Below are 25,648 nucleotides of genomic sequence, written 5' to 3' on the forward strand. Positions count from 1 at the left end.
CACACTCAGCTGGTAGCCCCCAATTTAGCTACAGAAACAGCAGTCGCAGTAGTGAAAAGACAGTGAGACTCAGTAATTGGAGAGAGACAGGTGTCGGCGTGAAAGGCTTGCCAGCCACATACCTGAACCCCAATCACTCACGCTTTCCTACTATTTTTAAGCTTTAAGCTACTTTGCCTCATTATCTCCCTCACCTCCTCTCTTCTCACTTGGGCGATGGTGGAGATTTTGTATTTTTTTTTTTAAATTTAGTTCATCAATTAGCCCCTCCACCTTATGATATCTGTTTGTTTTGAACGGTAGAAATGGGATAAACATTGTTTTAAAAACTGTTCTTTCCTACGAACCGTTCTTTTTTAGTTTTTAGTTGACTAGTTTAGTAATTAAAATGGATTCTGCATGTTCAGCAACTCATTGGCATCTTTCTGAAATGTCTAGCTGTGCTGTATATGTTTGCTCATAGCAGGAGGATCTTTTACTCTAAACTACAGTGGACAGCATCTCCTTTCATACCTGAAGACATGTAAATGAGAATGGGAAACTTGGTTTTGAAAAAAAAAAAAAGAAGATTTCCAAATTGTGAATAATAAGTATTAATAGAACATGGCTCAGGGCAAAACCACGGACTCTAACAACTAGACAATCTAATAACGAGTCTCACAATACTGAAGATGCTGTATATGAAACGTTAAATTATGTGAGCTGCATTTTCAAACCACTGATGGTATCATTGACTAGTTTAATGCAGTTTGTGGGCAGTATGACAATGGAAGGAGCCTGGTAGATAATGATTCAGGGAATAGTCATCACTTCAAATCACCAGACTGGCTGAGGAAGGGGAAAGGCAGTACTTAATAGACTGTGGACGGCTCCTCGTGCTGACATTGAGTCTAATAGATGAACCACTTTTCTCTTTATTACAAGATATCTTATGCATTGCTTTAAAGGGTGAGCAATTTAACAGATGACAAATATTAGAACCACAGCTATATCAAGCATCATTTGTATCAATGTTATCCCTTGAATTGCAACACATTGGGGGTAAAAAAAAAGACATGATGGACCCCTCATCTTTAACTTCCATGATTATCGGAGACACGTGGTTGCTTTTATCAGCAGTTGCTGCTGACTATAGCATAGTTGATGAACTACCTAAATAATTGATCACAGAGATAATGTCCAGTCAAGTCCACATCTTAATACTGCACTTCATTGATTGCTCGGGAGAGGTTCTGTGTAGTTGTGTACAGGAATACCAATGTCTTCTCTGACAACCTTGTCCTTTTGTCAGGTTTCAGACAGAGGAGGAGAGAGGTGTTGTGGGAGTCCAGCAGTCCTCCGGAGACCTGCCTTCATCTGGTGGAGTTCATCCAGTGTGAGGACCCCGCCTGCTACCTGTGGCAGGTCCAACAAGAAGAAAGATGCATCCCCACTAAAGACTCCTGTGGTCCTGGAACGGCGGCCCAGAACGTGACCTGCGTCAGCGCTGAAGGTACAATCCTGAATTGGCATTGTAACGGAAACAGATCATCAGCACAATTAAAACGTTCATCTCACACTACAGTTGTTGTTGGTAGTTCGATTTGGCCTTCCAGCTAATAAATGAATATTTTTTTGCCATTTAGGGAAATCTTTATACTTGCTTTCTTGTCGTTAGATGAGCAGATTGATACAATCCTTTACAGGGTCTGGTATTCACCTTTTATTAGTTTTGGACAGAGCCAGGCTAGCTCTTTCCCTCTGTTTACACTGTTTATGCTAAGCTAAGCTAACCCCGTTCTGGGTGTGAAAATAAAAGGGGAAAATTAAAGTTGTATTGATATTTCTATTCAAGTCTTGGCAAGACAGAGAAAAAAAACAATATTCCCCAACATGTTAAACTATTCCTTTAACAATGTCTTCTTTTTAAAATGATATTTATAACTCTCCGCTTTGATTTGAATGACAGCGCTGATTAATAACCACTGCTGAGTATTGGTATGTTTTTATAATGTTAAAAAAAAGGGGCAAACCATAGACTGCAACATTAATTAGACTAGTTCTACAAGTAGCAGTGAAATTCACGAAGGCCACAGTAAAGCCTTCAGTGCTGTGGTCGTAATGCTATCAGTAGCAATATGACGCATGAACTATCGGGTGTAATGTGATCCATTGTGCTCAGCCATGTCCTCATGTTGGCTGATAGCAACATCAGCGTTAACGAAGCATGGATTATTCATGAGGGCCCATCACCAAGTTTATGGGCACAGAAAACATTGGCCTGATTAAAAGTCAGAATCCCAGCTTCCTGCAGGCATTAATTGCTCATCTTCATAGATTATAAACCTAATTGCTGCCTGTTTTGCCTGTGCTTTATTATTCTGTCACAATGGATCATGCGTATGTTTATCAGGAAGGCAGTGGAGGGTCCAAATGTATTAGCCAACAGAAGAGTCTAATGAGTTTCGACAGGACAACTAAGAATGCAAGCTTTGGCGGGTTTTGAGGAAAAAGGCTTATGAAATCATCTGCTGCGGATTTATTGTTAGAGAATGTTGACAAGTTGTTCACTGTTGCTTCCTTAATTGGCTGATCGGATTTACCATTCAAGCACGGTGAGTTATTTTCACACACAGTCATTGCAGTGTCAGGGCCAAGTTGTTAAGTGATGCAAAATCCTGTAAAGCTTGTTTTTTTTGTTTTTTTTTGCACTGTATTTCTGTGATATAGGTAAGAACTACGCGCATCACTACGCAAGACAGTTTGATTCACAATGTCACAGCGTGTACTGTATAAAAAGCAGTTAGAGACATGATAAAATAATGATTTTTATTTTAGATACATGCAGTTAATAAATGGTATATTTTGACTGGAGTTGAGCTGAACCAGATTTAAAAATACTGTCAAACTGTCATTAGCTGTCGGCTGTTTACATCCATGCGGTTTACTAAAAAAAGCAAATTCAAAATTGTTTTTTAAAGTATACAAATGCATTGTTTTTGACACTGTCTGCTCCTTACACCTATACAACCCACATCAAGCATGGTTCTAGAACGCAGTATTGCTGTTTTTTTTCCTTTACTGAATCGGATGGTGGGCAGACGATTAGATGGACAGAATAAGCTGCTCTGAAGATGATGATCACGGTCAAGTCTTTTCTCCGGGTATACACACTTTTAGGTACTTGTCTCTCATGCTTGACATATAAATTCCATGGACCTTTCAGAAAGCAGGCGCTAATTGCAAGTCTGTCTGCACATTCAGATAAAGATATATATATATATATATATATATAATAATATTTTACAGTTCTGTGGAGCCAGCGATGGGAATCTGGAGCCGCTGTGGCAGGACTGATGTAGAGAGTACAGAACCTTCATACATAGACACTGTTGGCTTGCTTTCAATCACTTCTGCTGCTGCGACTGACAGGCTGAGAGGAGTGAGAGAAAGGAGAGGTAGCAGCAACACACCCGCTGCAACGGTGAAAGGGTTGTTAACACAAATCTGAGATGCTGTCGTGAGCAATAAGCATCTCTGATATTTGTGAATGCCAATGTCTTTCATTAGTAACAGCTTGACTCCTAATCACACAAATACATTAGATGTCCTACCTTTCTTTGTCTAAACAGCGGATTTGATTTGAGCTGGGTCGGTCACAGATGTTTGAGCTGCAGTTCAGCTGGATAAGAAGAGGACGATTTCTGGGGGAAAAAACTAAATCCATGTCATCTCAGCCAACACTGTGTTATGGTCTCGTTGTTCGAGGAAAGACATTGGATTTTTATCAGCTCCTGTGTGTCGACTTAAGTGTCCACACTAGACAACTTCACAATGTTCTCAATGGTGAATTCTGACAATGTTGTCAGTTAAAGAACTTGGTTTCTGTGTTGAAATCCTTAAAAGGTCACCTCGTTGTTATCCTTTACGTACATACAAATACTGTCATTGATTGCTGAAGGTTGATGCTTGTGGAAAGGTCAGCTATGGCCAGGCATGTCATGGCTGACAATCCCTTTTAGAAGTTGATGCATTAGGACCATCCTTTTATGTTCTGAACACAAGTATTGCTGACGTTCTTTTAAAAGGTTCAGTTTATTGTCAGTTTATTGGCGCTCGGGGTTTACTAACTCTTCCAGTGTGCGGCAGCGTTTGAAGATATTACGGTGAAAAGCCGTGAAGATGGTTGCTGTTGATGACTGATGGTGATTGAGGAAAGTATGTGTTTTGAACTGGCGGGTACCATTTAAGATTGTGAACTTCAAAGAAGTAAACTGAGGTATGGAGTGTTTTCTCCTTGATTGACTAAGCATGTAGGTTCCTATTTCTCAGCATAAAACCACTCTGCATCTCAAACCTGAAAACGGGTGTTGTCTGAGGAAAGTTTATGCCTGTAGAGAGAAAGAGATAGCACTTTCCCAGGGAGGTTTATCTAATGGAGTTTTAAATTATTATCTGTGGCTGCTCAAGCAATCAGAAAACATCGTCTATCACCTACAGCCACGCTTTTATTGCTTAGCAAATACATGAGGTAATTCTTGAAACCACTCAGGTATAGATGAAATGGAATAGGTTGGCCCAGGGGTGTTTAAGGACATTGTGGAGCTCTGCCAGGAGGGTGATCCAGAGGCAGCCACCCCTTTGAAAAGTAAAAGTTGTTACTTTTCTTACGAAACTTAAAGAAGGCGTCCTGTTTTGTTGCTAGCTTTTTAAAATGAAATGTCACATGCATAACTGCATTGCCGAAGCCCCAATAGTGTTAAAACATTTCTGGTATCGATGTACTCTATAGGAATTTTAACTGATAATGTATGATGTGAGAGAGTGTTGATTGGCTCTCAACTTTTTTTTTTAGCACTTAAGCATAGCGCAACCACCACACCAATTGAATTACAGATTTAGATTACGCTCAGTTAATGACGCTGGCTGACTGTTCTGTATGTTTAATAGCACCATGAAGAAGTTCTGATAATCAAGCTGGTTGAATCTCTGAATGTATCTCTCCATTGTCGCTTGTTCATTTTCACTATAACTTAATCCGATTCTTTGAAGTTACTTTTTTTTTTTTTTTCTTTTACAACATCCTGATTCTGCGCCTTAATCTGCTTCACATTGCATAACCATAACTAGCAATAAATATGCAAGAGAGTTTTTGGGGAAATTGAAGAAACCTCTCATCCACATGCCAACCTCTTGCCCAGCCGTCGGCGGTTGTGCAACCGGTTATTTACAGTAGTTTGATTCATTCATTTTTCATCCACCTGCATTCCACAAAGACCCAGCCTACTCAGCCTCTCATTGGCTAGTACTCTCACCTCGATTGCGAGAAAAGATTGGTGGATGATTGGTAAGGTTAAAGATTTGAACTCAGATGTGGATGTCTTTATAAAGATGGCAGCCTTCTTGTATAGTGCTCTCATGTCCGGACTCTAAAAATATTGCGCTGCTCGCTGCCTATATGGATGAAATGAAAGCAGTTCTGTTGGAGATGTGGTGTCATAATTAAACTCGTTGATTTACAATAAAATGAAAACATATCGGAAAAAGTTGCCGACCCCTGCAACGCTTCGGGACACCATCAGTTTCCTCACATCACATCATTTCATTTATCTGGTAACATGACTTGATTATGAGTGACATAATGCAATCTTATTGCCCCTCCTGTCTCATCATGTGGCATCCATCCAGAGACTAAGGCTTTCAAACTTCAAACCGCATTATCTGCAACTTTGAAAAAACACAATTATCATCTTGATATTCATGATCGCTACGTGAATAAGGAGTCGCCTTGCATGCAGTTCTGCTACAATTGTTGCAAACTGAGTTAAAATAATATGGCGTCTCACACAGGGAGGCTAATGGGCGCTTATTGTATTCCACTATCACTTTATAGGGCTGTAAACTACGGCAAAGTAAAGAACAAAAGTGCTGTGTTAGCCTAACCCACTGGCTTTTTGCTCCAGGCTTAGTAAAGTTGTTTTGACAGCTCCCACAGCTCCCGCTCTCTGCACAGCAACCATTCACACCAGAGCGGTGTGTCCCATTTCCTGAACTAACTACCAACCACCGGTGCACGCCGACTCAAACACCTGGTGCACCTGTGACTGACAGCTGACGTACATGCATGTTGGCAGACGTTCCTGAACCCACTGAGGCTCTGACGTCTCTGAACCCAACAACAATAACTCAGCAGTACGGCTACCATCCGCCTGAACTGATCTCTCCTCGACTGGTCGACGCCATTCAAGCCGTGGTGACCTCAGAACAGCAGCCTTAAACTTTGGCTTTGAGACGGTCACCGATGATAAAAATTCGAAAGTGTCATGATTGATAGCCAAAGACAGGGAAAACATGAATCAGTGACCCAGGCTAGTCACAGCCCGCTTTGATGTTCACAGAGATATTTTACCATTCGCCTTGTTGCGTTTTCCCAGTCCTAAAAGCTGCCCGCACAGAGCAGATGGGGTTATTAAATCTTAAATAAAGGCGAGGACTTCTCGCTATTTTTTTTTTGTCTACATCTACCTGAATAATAACGATGAAGAACATTAATTGGTGGGTGGGCGAGCAGAATAGAAATCATGTGGAAATTGCATGCAGGAGGCAATGGTATTATATCTGAGTAAGAGCCCCAACTACAGAACCCTGTATTAATAATGCAAAAGGACCCCTAGGGCAGCCATCTATTTGCAGATCCACATGTAGTTTCACACATACACAACTTTAGTGTGTGTGTGTGTGTGTGTGTATATTTGGATTCATGTTATCATACCATTTTTCTTTAGGCAGTGTTTCCAGGCAAAGCTTTGTGAGCCTTTTGTTAATTTTGTTTGCTAACATATTCATTAGTCCTTTGTGATTTTCAAGCAGAACAGTGTTTAATAATTACTGATTTCTACGGTTGGCAATAATACATTCGAACAATTCAAAAAAAAAAAAAAAAAAGATATGCCTCGGGCACAGGGACACCTGCTATGTTCTTCATGTCATTGCATGCATTGGGATACTGATACGGTAGCAGTGAGGTACAAGGCCCACATTTGCATAGCATTAGAGATGCCATTGTTCAATGTACCGGAATGTCATTGTGTTTTAACCCTTAGAGACCCACATAGACACGTGTTTAAAGTCAAGGTGTTTTTCAGAGCATATTTTACTTTCTGCTTACTCTGCTCATTTGACTTCTTCTACGTTTTTTTTTTTAATGATATTAAGATTCTTAGTTCTTTGGTGAAGGATTTTGTTAGATAATGTGTTTCCATTTTTTTTCCTCCTTCAATGGTTATGTGCTTTGCACCTTAGGACCACAACAGTGTTTTTAAATGGCATTGATTTGACAGATTGAACGTGTAATGGTACCTTTACAAACTTGTGTAACAGGTGAGGCTAAAATTATGACTATTTTGGGATTTCATCTACCGGTTAACAATAGGTTTGAATTCTCTGTACTTGGCAAACTTTTGACAAAATTCTCCAGTAATTCCTGTAAAAGTGAAATGAAAAAAATATATGATATGTATATATATATATATATATATATATGTATATATATATATATATATATATATATATACATATATATATATATGTATATATATATATATATATATATACATATATATATATATGTATATATATATATATATATATGCATATATATATATATATATATATATATACACACACAGTATATATGATAAAATGAACTTATTCCCTAACTTTGGATAAAACTTTCTACTTAGCAGTTACCGTTTAAAGTTGTTAACCATTGTCTTGGAGTATGTCATTGTCTATTTTCACCCTCCAAGTGAAAAGTAGGTATCTCATTTCCATACCAGTTACACTGATATTATATATGGTAAAGACACGGTACTCAGTGTCCGTCCCTCTAAATATAGGTCAGAGAAGATGATTTACAGATTATATGGCGCTTCCCATGTTTCATCTCATGCCCATTTATATATAAAGCACAGATGCCTGAAATAATTACCTGGGACAGGAGCCGAGCTGAGCAAAGACATTCTATTTCCCACAGCTTGAAATCTCACTGACAATAGAAAACAATTATGTAAAGTACAATTGCTTTAAGAGCAGCAGCCTCAAGATCTTAGCTCACTTTGTGTAGGAGATCTTTGACAATTAAGATTATTCCTGGTCGCCCAGAAGTCATTTTTGTACACACTACTTATATGTAATACCCAGCAACGTACTTCCATGCTGAGGGTTAAAAGCATCACTTCCACCAAATCCTTGAGAACTGTTTCATTGTTAACTTCAATCATATGTGCACCAATGAAAGGACTCATGCATCCACAACAGCAGACCAACATCTCCTGGTGTATACACACCAGTTACTTTGATGGCTGGAGATCTCTGATGCTTTAACTTCATGGGCGAAATCTTCTCAAACTGCCCAAGGGAGTATTTCACATCTATCCGACGAGGCGATGGCTACCTTTGCTCTCTCAGCTGACCTCCTCTGCATCAAGGGTAGGTGCTGGGAGAAGAAGAAGAAGAAGAAGAAGAAGAAGAAGAAGAAGAAGAAGAAGAAGAAGAAGAAGCTAAACTGATGACAAATCCTCCCTGGGGTTGTTATTGTTAAAGCATATCCCATGATTTAGTGGCAGAGTTCACACAAGTTAATGATAGCCCGCTGCTGTGTGTGAGTGTGTGATCCCCAAAACAATGCCTCAGCTGCTGGTGGCATTGTTTTGACATCATGATGGCATCTTTGGTTCTGAAATTGATCTCTCTCTCTGTCTCGGACACAAAGATGTCACTCTGCTAACTCTGGGCAGGGTCCAATAAAAAATACAAAGAATATATATATATATATATATATTATTTCTTTTCACCAAGGGTATTATTCAGTCATTAACATTCATTCCAGAATGTTTTCTGTAATTTCTGTTTAATCACACAAAAAGAGAGTCATTATCATGAAAGTACAGCAGAGAGAGAAGGCTCTGTCTTTCCTGTAGCTGTTTCACTCTTGACAGAAGAGTTAACTGGGAGCTGTGATAAATATTTCATAACATAACTGCAAGATGAAGGCTAAAGGAGAGCTTTTAAAACTAGCTCAGAATACCAAGTGGATGTTTTCATAATTTTCTTTAGATAAAATTTAATTATATTTGTCGTTGAGGGATTTTGGCTCACACTTTACGCCCTCTTAAAGGTTCTATACGCAGGATTCAGAGCATTATAGCAGAAAACTACTATTTGCAATGTTCAGATTTAGTGGAGCGTTGGCTACATGTTTGCTCTTTTCGTGCTTTTAGCACCGTTGACAAGCCACCGGCTCAGCCATTACGTTGAGAGCCTTGTGGAGGCAATAGATACAATCTGAGCACCTGTATGTTTGGTTTCAATGAAAGGGATTTCATTCTTCTAAACTTAAAGGATCGAAAACATTTAGAATTTGTCAAACTTTGTGTGGCGGGGGGGCCTTAAGGGGAGAGTGAGAGGGAACCGACAGCGCAACCTGGAATTAGGCCCCAGAAAATACGGACTTAAGAACCTTAGATATCGTTTTGATGTTGATGAGGCACACAGATTCGCTACTGACATAAGACAGAGACGTGTTTTGTAAAATGAACCAAAGGATTTATTTAAGGGATCAAAAGATAATCAAACATGCAAAGACAGGAGCTGCTGGGAAGGAAAGAATATTAATGGACAAATGAAGATGACTGAAACCAATAAGGGATTAAGATAATTTGTTTCCACAATCTTAGCTAAAACTCTAAAACCATAACAATCTTTAATCTGCTGACATTTCCTGCCCAATGAAAACTGAGCAAAACTAGGGAATCTAAGTTGAGACCACCGGCGGGGAGGCAGACGCCGCTGAGAAGCACCCAGGGGTGCTACCGGTTCCTCACCTCAGGTGCAACACGTTAATCCTCACAACAGAAATGGTGCAGTCTACGCTCCCGGTGCTTTTACACGCATGTAGAAGATGTAAGGACCTCACCACGGGTGAGCTAGCCTCCCAACAATGGCACTCCACCTCACCTACAGACAAATACAAAAAAAAAAACAGAATCAAAAACAAAAGAAACAACATATTTGGTTTACCGATAGAAACAGGTGCGTTTTATAGTTTGGTCCTGATTAGGGAGTCATTGGGGGAGGAGCCAGCCTTAGGGCTGCGTTCACAAACACTACACCCTATGCTGCACTCACATTAACATGCGACAACGGTGTCAACGCCGACATCCCCCCCCCCCCCCCCCCCCCCCCCCCCATGATCTGTTTCCATGTCACAACTGCACACCTCATCAGGACCACAACATCCTTCTCCAGCCTGACAGAAAATGGTAAACAACCCTAGACAAGCAGAGCATGTCAACGTGTGCTCTGTGAACTGCATTTACACTTTCTTCCTTCAGCGTGGTCAGAGTAAAAACCCGCTCACCTCTTGCGGTGGTCCGTGTATTTGAATCACAATCAATCTGTTTTAGGAGCATTCACATCAGCCCAGATGCACAGTAATGCTTGTTTCATGTTATACTGTCTCTGTGCTTACATTCACTTGTGGTTTCATGAATCCTGTACCTGGATTTGGGATTTGAAGCCTACCTGATTGCTTTTCCCATCAAGTCTAGATACAGGAAGTGTAATGGGTCTCATTGTGATTTATATCAAGCGGATGTCTCCGTTTTAATCTCCTTATCTTAACTCGCCTTCCTCAGGGAACGACGTGCCAGTGGCCCACTGTGTACACGACCCTCCCCCCTCAGAGGTGGCCTGCGAGGTGGCCTGTCCTGCAGACTGCGTGGTCGGCTCCTGGTCTCCCTGGTCACCCTGCTCACACAGCTGTGCCACCAAGACAGCAGAGGGTCGACAGAGCCGCGCTCGCACTGTGCTGGCCATGCCGGGGAAAGGTAACGCAACCTCCCCTTTGACTTCTCTGAATCTTTTTCCAACCTGCTGTTTATTATTGTCACTTTATTATTACTGTCATTTTCAGTCAAACAAAAACAAAATGTTTTATTTCCCTCCGATATTTCATTACAAAATATGTCTTTTTGTGGGTGGCATTGCTGCAGACACTTCTACCATAGCTGTACCAAGTGTGTAATTGTGTTAATTACATACAAGATACCAACTAAATGCTAAGCAGTGGCAGTACAGACATTTAATTTATATACGAGGGAAGAAGACAAGAGGTGAGGGAGGACAGAGGTACATTGCACTGTAGGTGGAGTTATTCTCAGGCACATAATAAATGCTACAGTGCAGTGATATCTTTACTGGTTGACATAACTGAATCTGGAAGACGTACACAGCAGGTTTGATATCGTTGGAGGCTACACTAGCTGCTTCTAGCAGAACACACTTGAATCTCCGACTGAACTGCCTTTGCTCAAGTTGCATCATGCTTAACGTATAGGCGCCAGATTTTTAGCAAAAATGCAACGCTAAATTTTTTAAATGTTAAATATTAGTCTTCTTAATTACCTAAATGTTTCCAAAAACTGCTGTGGTATTGTAACAACATTACAGGATGTATGATATTGCTACTGTAAGCAGTAGACTGATTTAAAGTTCAACAAAAAAAACAACTCCAAATTGCTTTAGCCAAAGCCGTTATCAGCCCTCCACAACACTGTGGGATTACTTTGGCTCTTGTTTTTGTAGATTTCAGAGACAGACATTTTTCATCTCAAAAAACATTTGAGGTTTGAGTTGACCATCCATTATCAAGGACGCTTTCTCCGGCCAGTATTTTTCTGCCTACTCCAAGTGGTGTGTTTTTAAGTCAGACAGCGGAGTCTTGGCAGCACAGCTACTGCCCATTAATCCCTGTAACCAAACGCATATCTGGAATAACAGCTGATGAAAGGATCTCACAGCTTAAGACAGGTTGCACACTGTGTTGATAATTATTATTATGCTAGCCTCGCAGAGGTGTGCGCTTGTACGTGTGCGCGCGTGTGTGTGTGTGTGTGTGCGTGTGTTGTAATTGTCTTCATATGCCTGCATGTTGTGTGATAGCATGGGGGAGCTGGAGAATGCAAAACACACTTGGAAGATGCAGGAGTTTCTTTGACAAACTCAACCTAACCCCTCTGTGAGTTAGAGTTGGCTTTAGGACAATTCCTTCTCTGCAGGTGACACCTATGATCCTACGTCAAGTGAAACTGTCCCCAGTTGTGCATCCATGTAGATTGGACAGATTCTAACCGATGTAGTCCCAGTACACATCCAGTATAGATCTCAGCACACCCAGTAATGTGCATGTGTGGTATTTGAGCATGCATTTGATTCATATGTTGTGGTTTCCAGTTTTTAAATTGTTCTTAAGAAAAGAGCTTTTTTTTTTATTTGACCATGAAACTTAACATTCTGTCATTCAATTCCATATCAATGATTTGCTCATTTATCACATATTTGGTTCTTAATTAAATGCGCTCTACGTGTGAGCATTCGCCTCAGCATGAGCACATTGAACTGCGAGTCATACGAGCCAAAATGATGGGGGCGGGCACAAAAAAAAATAAATGCATTTTTTGTCATTTTTGCTGTGGTAGCCTACCGGACCGCATTACCATACGCACCATGTCGCTGAATACAGAAATGTCTTCACAGATTTCTGGCTGTCATGTGTGACAGCATGTGTCCACATAATGACTAGATACATGACACAAGGATACAGGGAGCAGGATAAGCAAGAGCTTGTTGTGTTCTGAGGTGTGTTAATTGGGCTGTGACATATGTTACAGTGACCTTACTGTGACTTTTCATTTGTTATTCAAACTTGTTGTAACTTGTAATGTGTCTGCTCAGCTAACCCGAACAAACATTTGTTTTTGTCGCTAAGCAGCCAGCGGTCAATGATTATATTAGCATTTGACTTCCAGCAGCTAACTTCAGCTTGTTACTTCAGGTGAAATGTATTTTCGATTCTCTGCAGATGACATGAACTCTGCATAGTAATGTTTTTTTTTTTTTGAGACTAGCACTAGTTTTAGCATAAACACAGCAAAACACTGAACTGTGCCTACTCAGCTTCTTCTTTTGTTTTCAGAATGCCAAATGTAAGTCTTACACAGCAGTCCTCATGCCTTTGATTCTGTGGTTATTTCCTGTGTCTTGGCGGCTAGGAGGGAAGGAGTGTCCGGCAGCTCCAGCCCTGGAGGAGTGGAGGGTCTGTAATGACCACCCTTGTGTGGTGTTCTACTGGGAGGCCTCCGCCTGGGGTCCCTGTATTGAGAACGCCTCCGTGGATCTCAACGGAACCAGCTCCTGGAACGGGACCTCTACATGTGCTATGGGTGTTCAGATCCGCAAAGTGAGCTGCATGAAGATGAACGTTGGACCTGTGACGAGTAAAAGGTACGCTCTCTGACCTGGCACTGTTTAGGGTGCCAGGTCCTTAAAGGCTATAGGTGCAGCGCTTTTTCTCTAGGCGGCCACCGACTCCTACGCTGTCTCCTCATTGGGAACAATTGAAGAAAAGGAGGCTGGTACTCAGAAAATAAGTAAGATGGTACTCAGGCATCTTATGTGTACATCAAAGTTGCAATGCATACGTAGTTCAATTCTTGTAACTCGGTATTGGGATTTTGCTTACGTACTTGTTAAGACTTTCAATGATTGTCTTCGTCATAAGTGCGCTGTTTCATGTTTTTTTTTTGGGGGGGGGGGCAGCAGTTTAATATAAATTGATATATGACGCATGTTGCATGTTTTTTAGAGTCTGCTGAGAGGCGAATCAATTGGTAGTCTTCATTGAGCAGGTGATACATTCCACTGATGTATCAGGTCTGTTTATAGTGAAGTAATAAGTAAAGAAGAGAATATGTTGTTTCATCCCCCTACAGTGTTTTACCTAATAGGATTAGGGCTGTCAACACATATTCCAAATTTGAATATGTACTGGAATAGTCTAGTAATAAACACCAACAGATAGTCAAATATAAAATGTAATATTCCATTGTGAAAAAAAACCCTGCACAACCATGGCTGTCTGCCTCACGCACATTGAATGCGCCGCGTGACGGGAGTCAAGCGACGTCACTTGCGTTAATTGCAAGTGAAACGCAACGTTTTGCTGGGAATCTGAACTGGAAGCCAGGCTTGAGCGGCGTGTTAAGCGTTCTGTCGTCGCTACGCTGACACCGTCTTCGGTCTTCTGCCCCGTCTGTCAGCAGCATCTCCTGGGGGGCTGAGTGGACAGCGGCTCTCTAAACCTGCCTTCACCAGGCTGACTGACAGCAGACATTTACTGAACCAAAGTAGCATTCATGTCCGCGTCATGGGAAGAAATCAACCGCGCTCGTAGGCCCATATTGATTATTTTTAATTTATTTGCTCGCCCACCGCGGCAAGTGAGGGGAATCTGCCTGTAGGGAAACAGGCGAGCCTTCAGACAGACTGGGAACCTTGATCGATCAATATCGATACGGTCAGTAAGTTCAAGCCACATATGCAGTGGGCTGTTTGTGTGTTTTATTTAGCTGTGCTTATGCAGATTACGCTTCGCTCAAAGCATAACGAAATGCGGGAGGTCTCCGTCTCACAGAGTCAGTGTTATATTCAACATCATAGTATCTGTACTTTCAGTGCGGATTGGTCAAGCAGAACACTGTGCCCTGGACATAATGCGCAAAGATAGATAGACAGTAGTGTGTGTATCGTGTCCAGGTGTTTTGGGGGGGTTTATAATGAATATTCAAACATTATTATGATAGCCCTGCTCTTATGAGGTTGGGAGCATTTATATTGCCTCTCAACGGCGCTCGACGGAAGTGTCCCGGCGGCTCGCATCTAGCGGTGCTAACAGTGGTACCAGTCCAAACTAAGGCAACAGTGCCAGCAGAGCTAACAGTGTTTACCTGAGGGGGAACTGGAGGGTGGGCGCTACTTTTACTGCAAAAACGTCTTAGTAAGCATCGTATGAACACAGTGCAGAGCGGCGGGTCTCACCAGCGGGACACGCTCACGTGCACGAGCATGCACTACAAGCGTGCACGGCCGACCGGGCTATGTCAACAAAGCAAAGGAGAAGCTCGGATAACAACACATACAGAGAGAGAACAACTTTCCCTGGTCAAGTAGACATTACTCTACTATAGCTCTACAAAGAAAATTGTTGTTTGCTGCTATATTAACGCTCTGAATCCCATGTATATGCCTTCAAATATGAACTAAAATATCTATTCTTAAGTCATTATGCCCGTATATATGAATGGCACTTTGTAACAGAATATTTTCTTCCTCCGTCCCTAAATCGGACCCTGTATACTTTGCTGCGTTGTAGATACTAGAAAATGAGTCCCGAGAGACACGAATGAGAGATTATCAGTGAGGAGTAAAACAGCCCTGTAAAATCTAGCGGAGGAGGTGAGAAGTGATCATGTTTCTCTTTAAGAAAAAATCACTTTTTGATTAAAGATCCCAAAAGTATTTTACTCGGAGATGTATTGTGCTTTCACTTACGGACAAATGACCCAGAGGACTTGGTCTACTGTTAAACTATATCCCCAGAGCTTTGTATATTGAGCATCCTTTAGTGGTTTCTGCCTGAGTTTAGTATTTCTTTTTGTGAACCTGAGATTCATTTTGCTTATGCTCCGCCATTATCTACTCCTCTTTCAGCGATACAATATCAAACACTGCTAAGGGCTTTTGTGCTGTCACTGTAACGATGTTATACCCCACACCAGGAAGATAGATTTATAAATAATTCACAAAGTTTGCCCTTCTCCGGCACGATATATATTATTGACAGGGCCGTAAAGTGGATTATGGAGAGGCTTTTTTCTTATGAACGTCCTATCTCCCACCACAGAGGCTTTAATGAAAGCTGTCATTTCTGCTCCACAACAGATCTGGCCTGTACAGTAAGTTGTGAAGTCAATCACTGCTTTGCTATTCATCTCTAACTGCAGTGTATTCATTTAATGGAACAGCACCAAACACATGCTATCCAGTTGATTCTGACTGTCAGTGACAAGTTACTGGGCCTTCCTGCTCTCTTTCCATGATGTGCAGACATGATCAGGGTTTTACTTCCCAAGCCTCATTTGATAGGATTAATATTCAGAAGACAGATACACCGTGCACAGTTCCTAGACTCAAACAGGACAGCATAGAGCGAGATAGAAGAGTTCAGACCGCCATTTCCACTGCTTCACCCTTTGTCCAACTTCGAATATGTTTGAAATACAGGATTGTCCTTAATATCTCCAAATCTCCCTGAATGTATTTGGTGTTGTACTTGAGAAGGGTCACTTAAGTCAGCAAGCATCTAAGCATTTCCTGCTCAGCACTAATCTCCAATGTGCAAACCGGCTCAGTGAAAGGTTAGCGGGTCTGTCTCAGTACAGAGCCCTCAGACCTCAACACTAGAATGATTTTCAGTTTCATGAACGCTCCTCTTTGACACATATTGAAGATCAATTAAACTAAAGCAGCGGTGATAAGAGTTACCTTTAACATTTTGTATTATACATGGGTAGCAAAACAACCTTTTTTTTTTAATAATAGCGTCCTGCAATGATAATTACAAATGATAACGTCACCACTATTATGATTAAAAGGCAAAAACAATATTATAGAACGATATTATTTCATTTAGTTTTTCATTATTTCAGGACATTTGTTGTCAGTAATTATGGTCTGAGTAGATAAACCACATCAGGCTGTGTTGGCTGTCACACACTCAAATAAAGCACTGCATGCTACATATTCATATTTCCCATGAAATATTAAGTATTTAACCAACTCTGGATCGTATGAAATTGACGAAATAGGTCTTTGACTGCAATTATGAATAATCAACAACGTGTGAGAGACATTTATTAACGTTCCAAACCATTGTCACAGTGGAACACCATCGACACGACTGCAGTCTGATTCCCTCACTCTGGGCGTACTTCACAGTATTCCCTCAGCTGCTCAGCTGCGTTGAAATGCCCTCTGGCATGCATCACTGCAAAGAGGGAGACAGAAGAAGAGGGATAAAGTCGGGGAAGGATGGGGTTTTTATGTATCTCGCCTCCTTATGCGTTGCTATACTTTGATCTCAGTCCTGTGCGTGCCGGCTCTCTGCAGTCGGTAGGATGTGGCACCATGCTGGATCTCTACTGAGACCTGGATCTGGTTGTCGGGCAAAGGAAGTCAGTCGCTCTGAAATGAAATTGGGATGTCTCAGTGTGTGTCAGTGTGTGTGTGTGTGTGTGTGTGTGTGTGTGTGTGTGTGTGTGTGTCGAGGACGGGGCGTTCGGCTGCTTGTTGATAAAGACATCAAAGCTCATGACTTATTTGATTTTACATAGCTGCATTAATCAGTACCACTTCAAGGTTGCGCAAGGAGCGAAATACAACACAGCCGAAGGCTCCATGACGGATATGTTACACAAGACATGTAGCAGCCTAAATGCAGAGGCACTGCGTGGTTATTTTCTATCTTAAAACAACGAAATTGGTAAAAGTCGAGGGTTGCTCTTTAAAACCTGGTAATGGTGTCCTTGGTGTGGCAGGAGTGATTCATTGGTAAACAGTTTGCATATCCTCACTTTTCTCAGGTTTAATTAGCAGCCATGCTGTGGACTTTGATTGATTTTTCCTCCTCGAACACTCTGTCTCCTCGGTGGCAGCAACATGAAGACTTCTGCGGCTGCTCTCTACATGCGTATGGGGTGATGAATGCACTCACCTGATTCGCCCCTACTTTTAGCTAAAATCCTGGAAACAAATTTGGTAGTTGTAATCCTTAATCCCATTTACTATATGTCATTCCACAACAAAATAACTGTAAGTATATATATGTGTGTGTGTGTGTGTGTGTGTGTGTGTGTGTGTGTTGTCATTGATTTGTAAATGCAAGTGATTCTTAAAGCTGCATTAATGGATTATTTTTGGCCACCCGAGGGCAGTGGAACAAGATGAAAACATTGCATTGACATATCATCACCTTATGAAGATGATATATGTTAGCAATCGAATAATTTTTTTATGAAACTAGCAGACACGTTAATTAAATTAATGATTGAAATACATTTCTAATGGGTAAAACGCTTGGGATTTTTTTTCTACTCTGAATTTACCGAGGTGGTAGATAAACCTGTCCTCTGCTGACTTTCGTACGTTAGGGGCAGACATTTCCTTTGGATCAACTGGATCAATGAATTTAAATCTCTTTTCAGGAAAAGCGCTAAAGCAATGGCAAAAATTCGGCAGACGAGGGAACGTGGTGGTTGGGATACATTCAGACAATTTAGATGTACCAGCAAGATCTGTGTTTGTCCTGGGAACGAGGAGTCGATACGAATCATTGGGTTTATTCTATTATCCTCCACAAAATATGTGTCTCTTCAGCTCTTTACACCAGCCTACACCTTACATTGTCTGCTGTTTGGTGATGAGCCTGGTACTGTACAGTAGGTTTGACGGACCTTTTTGTTTTTATCTGAAACAAGATCACTTCTGCGGCTGAGGAGGTTGATGAGTTGAGGGGTGTGATTCCAAAACAATGATCCAAAATACAAAAAGTGTTCTCTCCACGCGGAGAAGAACTGCAGATCTGGGTGATCATTCTGGGTTGATTTGTCACCATGAACAACCCCTTTCACATGACACACAGCGCATTTGATCCATCGTTGATATAAAAGGTTTTTATTTGCGTGTAGATAATTGGGTTTTAAAAGTGCCAAAATATTATTTAACTGTCAAAGAACTGCTTGAATTGTTGCAGTATTTTTTTCCCCCTTTTCATAGAGCAATATTTGTACCCAAGGAAGAAATTGAATGTGTGAGAAAACTGTAATTTTTTGCATTTGTCCCCCTTTTTTTCCTGAGCGTACAGGCAGGGGGACATGTAATCAATCATGTTTTCTGTGGGGAGATGTGTGATGTCAAGGGCAGGGCAGTTGTTTCACTGCCCTGTCCTGTTAACAGCGAGACTCTGGACATTTATCGCTCCTTGCTTGGGGGGGGGTGTCGAAGAGAATTTAAGACCTCTGCTCGTCTGTTTGTTTAGGTGTCCAGATTCTGCTCGTCCAGAAACCGTCCGACCCTGTTTGCTCCCCTGCAAGAAAGACTGCATCGTGACACCGTTCAGTGAATGGACAGCCTGCCCGTCAACCTGTGTGCCAGGTAGCTCTTCTCATGAATGTCTATGAACTCTATTTAGTAACGCCCGTCTATTAGCTCCACGGCCTTTTTAGACAACCTATAACTATTGGCAGGCGTTTTTGTAAAATAGCAACATTTATGGAAAGGTAAATTGGCAACGTGTAACGGTAGAGTGAATCAAAACAAATTTGGGTTTTAGACTGTTTTGCAGACAAAAAGCTCTTACTTTTTGTTTTTTTGGGAAATGTATTATTTTCTAATGTTATAGCGGTTGATTGATAAATTGAAAACATAATTGGTAGATTAATCCAAAATGAAAATAATAGTTGCAGCGTTGCACAATACAATAGTAATTGAAGAGACGTGAGGCACATATGCTCCAGTATTACAGTGCCAAACACTTTGTTTAAATATTCAAATGTGTTGCCATACAATTATGCTCTCCCTTGATGTCTCTAGTGTATTCAATGATTACATTTAAGTGTAAATGACGGTGTTAACTGTCCATTACATTAAGCTGACACGTCAAGAGGAAAATGGAATTTTAATGGCTTTGAATATGTGTACTGTAAGTATCTTGGAAATCAAAAAGTGTGTAATTGTTTTTAAAAGAATTGCGCAGGCATCTCGTCTCTGTAAATATGCTGTAGACCATTGGGTCCGCTGATGATGTAATCACCTTCTTAATTGCACCATTTTCAGTGTTTAGTAATTAGTGTTGTGTAATGAGCCTTGGAGCGTCAGCCAAATGAAGCCATTACAGTGCGGTGTGTCCGAAAACAGACTGCAGCGAAGTGGAGGACGTCACAGCGGCAAGGGCGAGCTAATCGGGATCAGATCAACTTTGAGTTATTAGACCGCAATGGTGATACTGTGTCGCTACTTGTTTGGTGACCCAGACATCCGCCGTTTTGTGTCGGTATCATTTTACTTTCTCTTGCTGCTGGAAAAAAAAAAAAAAAAAAGTCACTTAAAAACCTGTGCAACTAATCTGCCACTTTTTGTGAAGATTGTGTTTCATGTTCAACAGAAAATGCAACCGCCGCCTCAGAGTCGCGCTACAGAACCATCATTCAGAGGTCTGCTAATGGAGGTCAAGAGTGCCCTGACACGCTGTTTGAAGAGAGAGAGTGTGAATCACTTCCTGTGTGTCCAGAGTACAGGTACAAACACCAAGTTCAATGAAACCATTTTCCTTTCCTATCCAACGACGTGTAACCTGAGGCTGCGTTGTTGTTGTTGTGAATCACTTGAGATGTCTGCATGTGCTTTCATAATGGCATTGACATCAGATGCCATGGCATTTCACACGTACTCTCATGCTGCCTGCTGAAGGTAGACTCTTCATATTTCTTACCAATAACATTATCCAACTAGCACATTAGAATATATCAATGTCGTATAGATCTACAGTAGCAGTGATGACAACTTATAGTTTGTCCTGCCTATATGGAGGATCACCAATTACAAACCAAACATGGAATAACATTGTTAAAACATTTGTCTTTTTGTGTAAAAGAAGCTCCCATAACACACTGCAAGCCCAAAGCCTGTCTGCCCTTGTGTTTCCATGTAGTTGGAGAACAAGCAAGTGGCACAGCTGTAGTTTGGTTCCGGATTCTGTTCGACGTGGATTATCTGGACCAGAAGAAGCCTGTGGAAACGGTTTAGAAACAAGAGGCAAGTTTTCACTTTCTTTCTTTATCCTCTGCACTTGTCAGCTGCTGTGATGTCACCATATCAAGCTTTGCTCCTCCATCTATTTACTCCGTACTTATTTAATGAGACCTAATAGCCCTTTCAGAACTGCTCCTTTAACAAGCAAGTGATGGAAACATAAAAGTCAGAGGCAATTTGTACCGGTAGTGTAACGAGACGAACCTTTCCGTCTGTTGTCTTGATGATCTCATCACAGCGCTGGTTTCCTATTAATGAATGCAGCCAGTCGGATGGCCACAAACGCATCTTAGCAGCAGGTTGAAAGAAACAATCAGCGTTGTTACAAACCACACATACAGACCTGTGTGAATGGGTTCACGCGATAACGTTTAGAACGTGTGAAGAAGTGCCTCTTGACTGTCATTGAGTCTGACTTTTAGAGAGTTCTGCGATTCATAGTACGTAAATTAATAATGTAAATAAACTCTCTGCGAAGAAGAAATCCATAAAAAATGTTACACAATAGGAGCAAAGCCATGCACTGAAATTATTCCTAATTCACATGAATAAACTTCTGTTAGCGGTTTAAAGCGCAACTTTGTTCCCCCAAACGGATACAAATATTTAAACATATTTTGTAACAATTTTTTTCACTACTAATAAAGAAAGCACCCACTGTGAACGTCTCTCGATTCCCTGTGTTTTCACAGCAACATATTGGCACATAAGGTGCACTGGATGTGCGTTCGTAAATTGTCACTTATGCTTTGTAAAACAGAAATACATGAATAGATTTGCAAAATATATTGAAATAATTATATTGCTGTACAGATGTCGCAATTTGTTCTTGTGATGAATCCGGTCAGTGATACACGGGCTCGTATTGCTGTGATTTAAATATAATTTGATATTTTTGAGGCAATTTGCAAATTCTAATTTCCTGCTAAACAGATTCAAGAGGTTTATTTTCCCCTCTATCTATGTAACAGTGACATGCGGTGAGGCACTGACACTACATAAGTCAGATTTACAAGCATATGAACCCAGTAAAGTAGCTTAAATCACCATTCAACTGGCAGCCTGCACATTGACTACTGGTTGTTTTTCATATCTGAGGTGAGGAACAGCTCGTCTCTGACTCACCTCACTGTCTCCTCTCTGTTTGAACAGGACATACGCTAATTCAGAGATTTTGGTTATAAAAATGCTTGAAATGATTGGAATCATACAGAAATTACATTTATACCACAGATCAGTAGAGAAATATTAATATTTATTTTATTTCATCATTATTTATTTTGTACCTTTCATGAGCGCACGTCCCTGCTATGTAACTGTCTCTATGTCTGTAAAACTGTGGGTGAAACTAATGGCATGATTTCTGCTTTATAAATATATATATATAGGTTTTCCATTATGGGGATATTTTCCACTTTAGTCATATAACACATTGTGATGCGTTGTTGATGTTGAGAAATGATTATATCATGATACAAATTGCCTGTATCATGATATAATCCTTTCTGTTGACAGCAGATCATAAGTATTTGTACTGTGTCCCGATTGACTGTGTGCGGATGTGTTGTGCGTTGTCTGGACTGTGCAGATTCCTGTTTACTCTCTTTCACGAGCCGCCGCATTTCTCTGAGTGCGGACTGCCACTGGCCCAAATCGTTAAAGAGCCGGAGTGTTAATTGGATCATTTCTGACTCGTTTAGAGGAGTGTAAATGTCCCAATAAATCCCAGGAACTGGCTGTTCTATCTAATTTACTGATGTGATTCAAGTGAAGCTTTCAGTGGCTTTCTGCGCCGCCTTGAGAACTTTCCAGCATGTCTGCTCTCACCGTTGCTCACTTTTACACGGCGGCATAATTATATGAGTGACATTTCTCAAGTGAATTTCTATGACTTTTTGGTGAGGATGGGGGAAAGTGTCTGTAGTTTTCCCAGGTTAAGAGCAAGCCTCATTGACCTTTTAGAGCTTCCTATTTGAATATGATTAGAAAATGACTGAGTTAAATACCTGTGACATTTCAAAAAAAGTGTCGGTTTGGAATTTGCAGTCTGTAGAAACACTGGATTTAAATATAGATTTAAAGCAACAAAGAATTCATCCTGGGTTTACGTTTACTCGGTGACTGAACCAACTCAATGAAAAGGACATATAAATGTCACATTGGGGTATAATTAGGACACAATAATTGGGAATATGGCCATATTTTAAGGGCATGGGGCCATGAGGGTATATCAAAGATTTAATGACCGCAAGTTTCAGCAGGAGTTTCTCCATTAGGTTATTCAAGGACCTTTAAAGAAGCTGCTTTGCCGCCTCAAAATAGCTCTTTATATGCTATCACTCACCCTCATTCAGCTAATATCACTGCTGATGATATCATCAAGATGCAGCTTTATTTTCTTGTATTGTGTTCATGTAATTACTTCTGCAGTTTCCATGTAATGAAGTCAGATGTGCTTTATTCATTTTGGAAGAGCTCTTGATTTTCTGTTTGAAATTCAGATTTCCTGAACATGAATTCCAGTAACGCTCACAATATTCAACACGGTGTCTTTTCCCATGCAGTTGATATTCACTGTAGTTTCAAGCATGCGCATCCTGTGGGAAGGCTGTGCGAGATGGTATCTACTTCAAATGTCTCCCTTCATTGAGAAGCTGAATATGAAGAAGCTTGTGCAGCATTATCATGTCAGACATTCATCCTGTTCCACCGCAAAAAATATAGGTCACCTTCTCCTCTGCATGCGTCTTCAGTCGAAGTCTAGAAACTTAAATTGACGTATAGTGAATGTAATATTTTTAAAGCCATATATGTGTACATTTTATACAGTATATACTATACTTACTTACGGAACTAACAAGTCAGTGGTGCATTCACTCCCGCTGTACTTTCATCATTAAAGAAAGAAAAGCACTGAATACGAGTCATTTCACTGTCATGACCAAAATACATTATGAATCCAATTAAATTTATTCAGTGCCATATTTGACATTATTGCCCGCATGTCGTGATTGCCATGGTGATATTCAAATATAACTGGTCAATAATAATTAGCTAGCTTTGTAAATCAACCAAGAAGTATATTTATTTATCTGCCAATCCATTGACTTTGTTTGTAGACCTTTCCGTGCTACATTCACATATCTAAGAATAACAGGATTTCACAAATTTGCTTTAGAAATTTGCAGTCCGGATTTGCATCTACGTGGTGGATATCAATGCATCAAACCATACACTTAATATCATGTTTTTTTTGGGCTGATTCTATTGTTTTACATGTATTCCCATCAACTACAAGTACAGTGATTCTTGTTTTTTTTTGCATCTTCAGTGACGTTTTGGCCGAACTAACACTAACTGAGAAGCAACACAAGGCGCACAGACACTGCAGAAGCATCTTTTGTTTTCCTCGAGGTCAGCATCATCGTGGTTGCCAGGTTGGCTCTCCTGGGAGAATTACTGAACAGGAGTGTTATTTGGAAATTGGAAGCTTTAGTAGAAATACTGTGCAGCCCTGGGGAAGTGGTACAGTAGATGGCCACTGTCTAGTGTTGATTAAACATTTAAACAGCAGTTGCAGAACAGTTCTATTACCAACAAGGGATTAAAGTCAGCCCAGGAAGGGACAGTCGGATTTCTGGATGCATTGGCTCAGGCATGTATGTGCTGTAAAGCTAGAATCCCACAGAAACAAGCATGCTATTGGGTTTCATGGTTAACAAAGACATCATTTCCTGGGCTTGGGTACATGCTTGCTCCCATCTCAGCGTGTGTCTAATGCGAGGCTGCGTTGTTGAATGAATGCAGATGTCTGACCGAGTGAGATGAGGGTTGTTGGACATACGCTGCCCTGACATGCCTGGAGGTCACAGATAAGATGTGCTACTAAGTAAGATGAGATCCGAGCAGATGAATACTAACCTTCCACAAAATAGAACCGGCAACCAACCCCCCCCCCCCCGAAAGCCCGTATAAAGTTGTGCCCGGTAACTTGCAGAAGGCAATGAGCCAATGGATTTCACACTAGCTACAGCACACTGTGTCTGAATTCAGGCAACATGTGGTCTTCCCTGGGTGGAACTGGAACTGGTTTGAGAAATGATTCAATAGAAATTGAGTCATGTTGATGATCTCTTGCTTCACGAAAACTGTGACTTGATGGTGGAGATGAATCATAGCCACACTACTCTTCACAAGGCATCACACACAACAACATTGTATGAATACATTACATGACTGAGTTTAACATACAAAGTAATGTAACATGCTCTGAGTCAGATTGATAAAGGCTGTCAATTGGACAAAAACTTGATTAAATAGGATTTTTCAAAGTGTACAACATTGCCACAGAATATATTTCATAAATCTGGAGAGTTCAAAGCTCGTCCTTTCAACTGCCCCTCAAAAGTGTTCACCTTTCTGAGCAACTGTATAATTAAAGACGGTCCCTGTCTGTGACTAAAATTGCTAACATTTGGGAGAAGACACGATGTGAGAGGCCATACAATTCGGCTTGGGCAACCAGAGGCTGAAATAATTATGTTAAAAATGGATGGCTGCCAGTTCAAACTCCGAATGTCAGTACTGGCAGTGTTGGGCATTGCTAATATAAGGTGCTGGGGATGACAGAATGAGGTTGGGAGAGAACACCATTCAAAGTAAATGGACAGAATTAAATGCCAACAGGGACGCAGAATTATTCCCTCAGTGGGAGGCTAATTGGACTAAAACTGTAACAGCTGTTAATGATTAGTTGTTTATCAAACAGTTCTGTTAAAGGGAAAATAAGAATCACCTCATAATATCGTTGCTCTTTAACCTAAACGCGTACATTGCGAAATAAAAAGGTTTGTTTATCCATCGCTGCGGTTGTGAATGTTACGTAAACACGCTTTAATAATAG

General features: G+C 40.8%; 1 protein-coding gene across 1 annotated transcript in view; it reads left to right on the forward strand.

Moving 5' to 3' along the window:
• Window positions 1-25,648, forward strand: part of thsd7ba (thrombospondin, type I, domain containing 7Ba) — a 144,354-nt gene that overhangs the window by 75,744 nt on the left and 42,962 nt on the right. Inside the window, exons 8-13 of the mRNA XM_068737933.1 lie at window positions 1,292-1,492; window positions 10,677-10,868; window positions 13,092-13,323; window positions 18,974-19,089; window positions 20,099-20,231; window positions 20,645-20,748. Coding sequence (XP_068594034.1) covers window positions 1,292-1,492; window positions 10,677-10,868; window positions 13,092-13,323; window positions 18,974-19,089; window positions 20,099-20,231; window positions 20,645-20,748 — 978 coding nt within the window. The remainder of the gene's footprint in view (window positions 1-1,291; window positions 1,493-10,676; window positions 10,869-13,091; window positions 13,324-18,973; window positions 19,090-20,098; window positions 20,232-20,644; window positions 20,749-25,648) is intronic.

This window comes from Cebidichthys violaceus, unplaced genomic scaffold (genome assembly GCF_023349555.1).
Source record: "Cebidichthys violaceus isolate CVI_PGR_0920_01 unplaced genomic scaffold, fCebVio1.0.p SCAF_11, whole genome shotgun sequence".
Lineage (NCBI taxonomy): Eukaryota > Metazoa > Chordata > Actinopteri > Perciformes > Stichaeidae > Cebidichthys > Cebidichthys violaceus.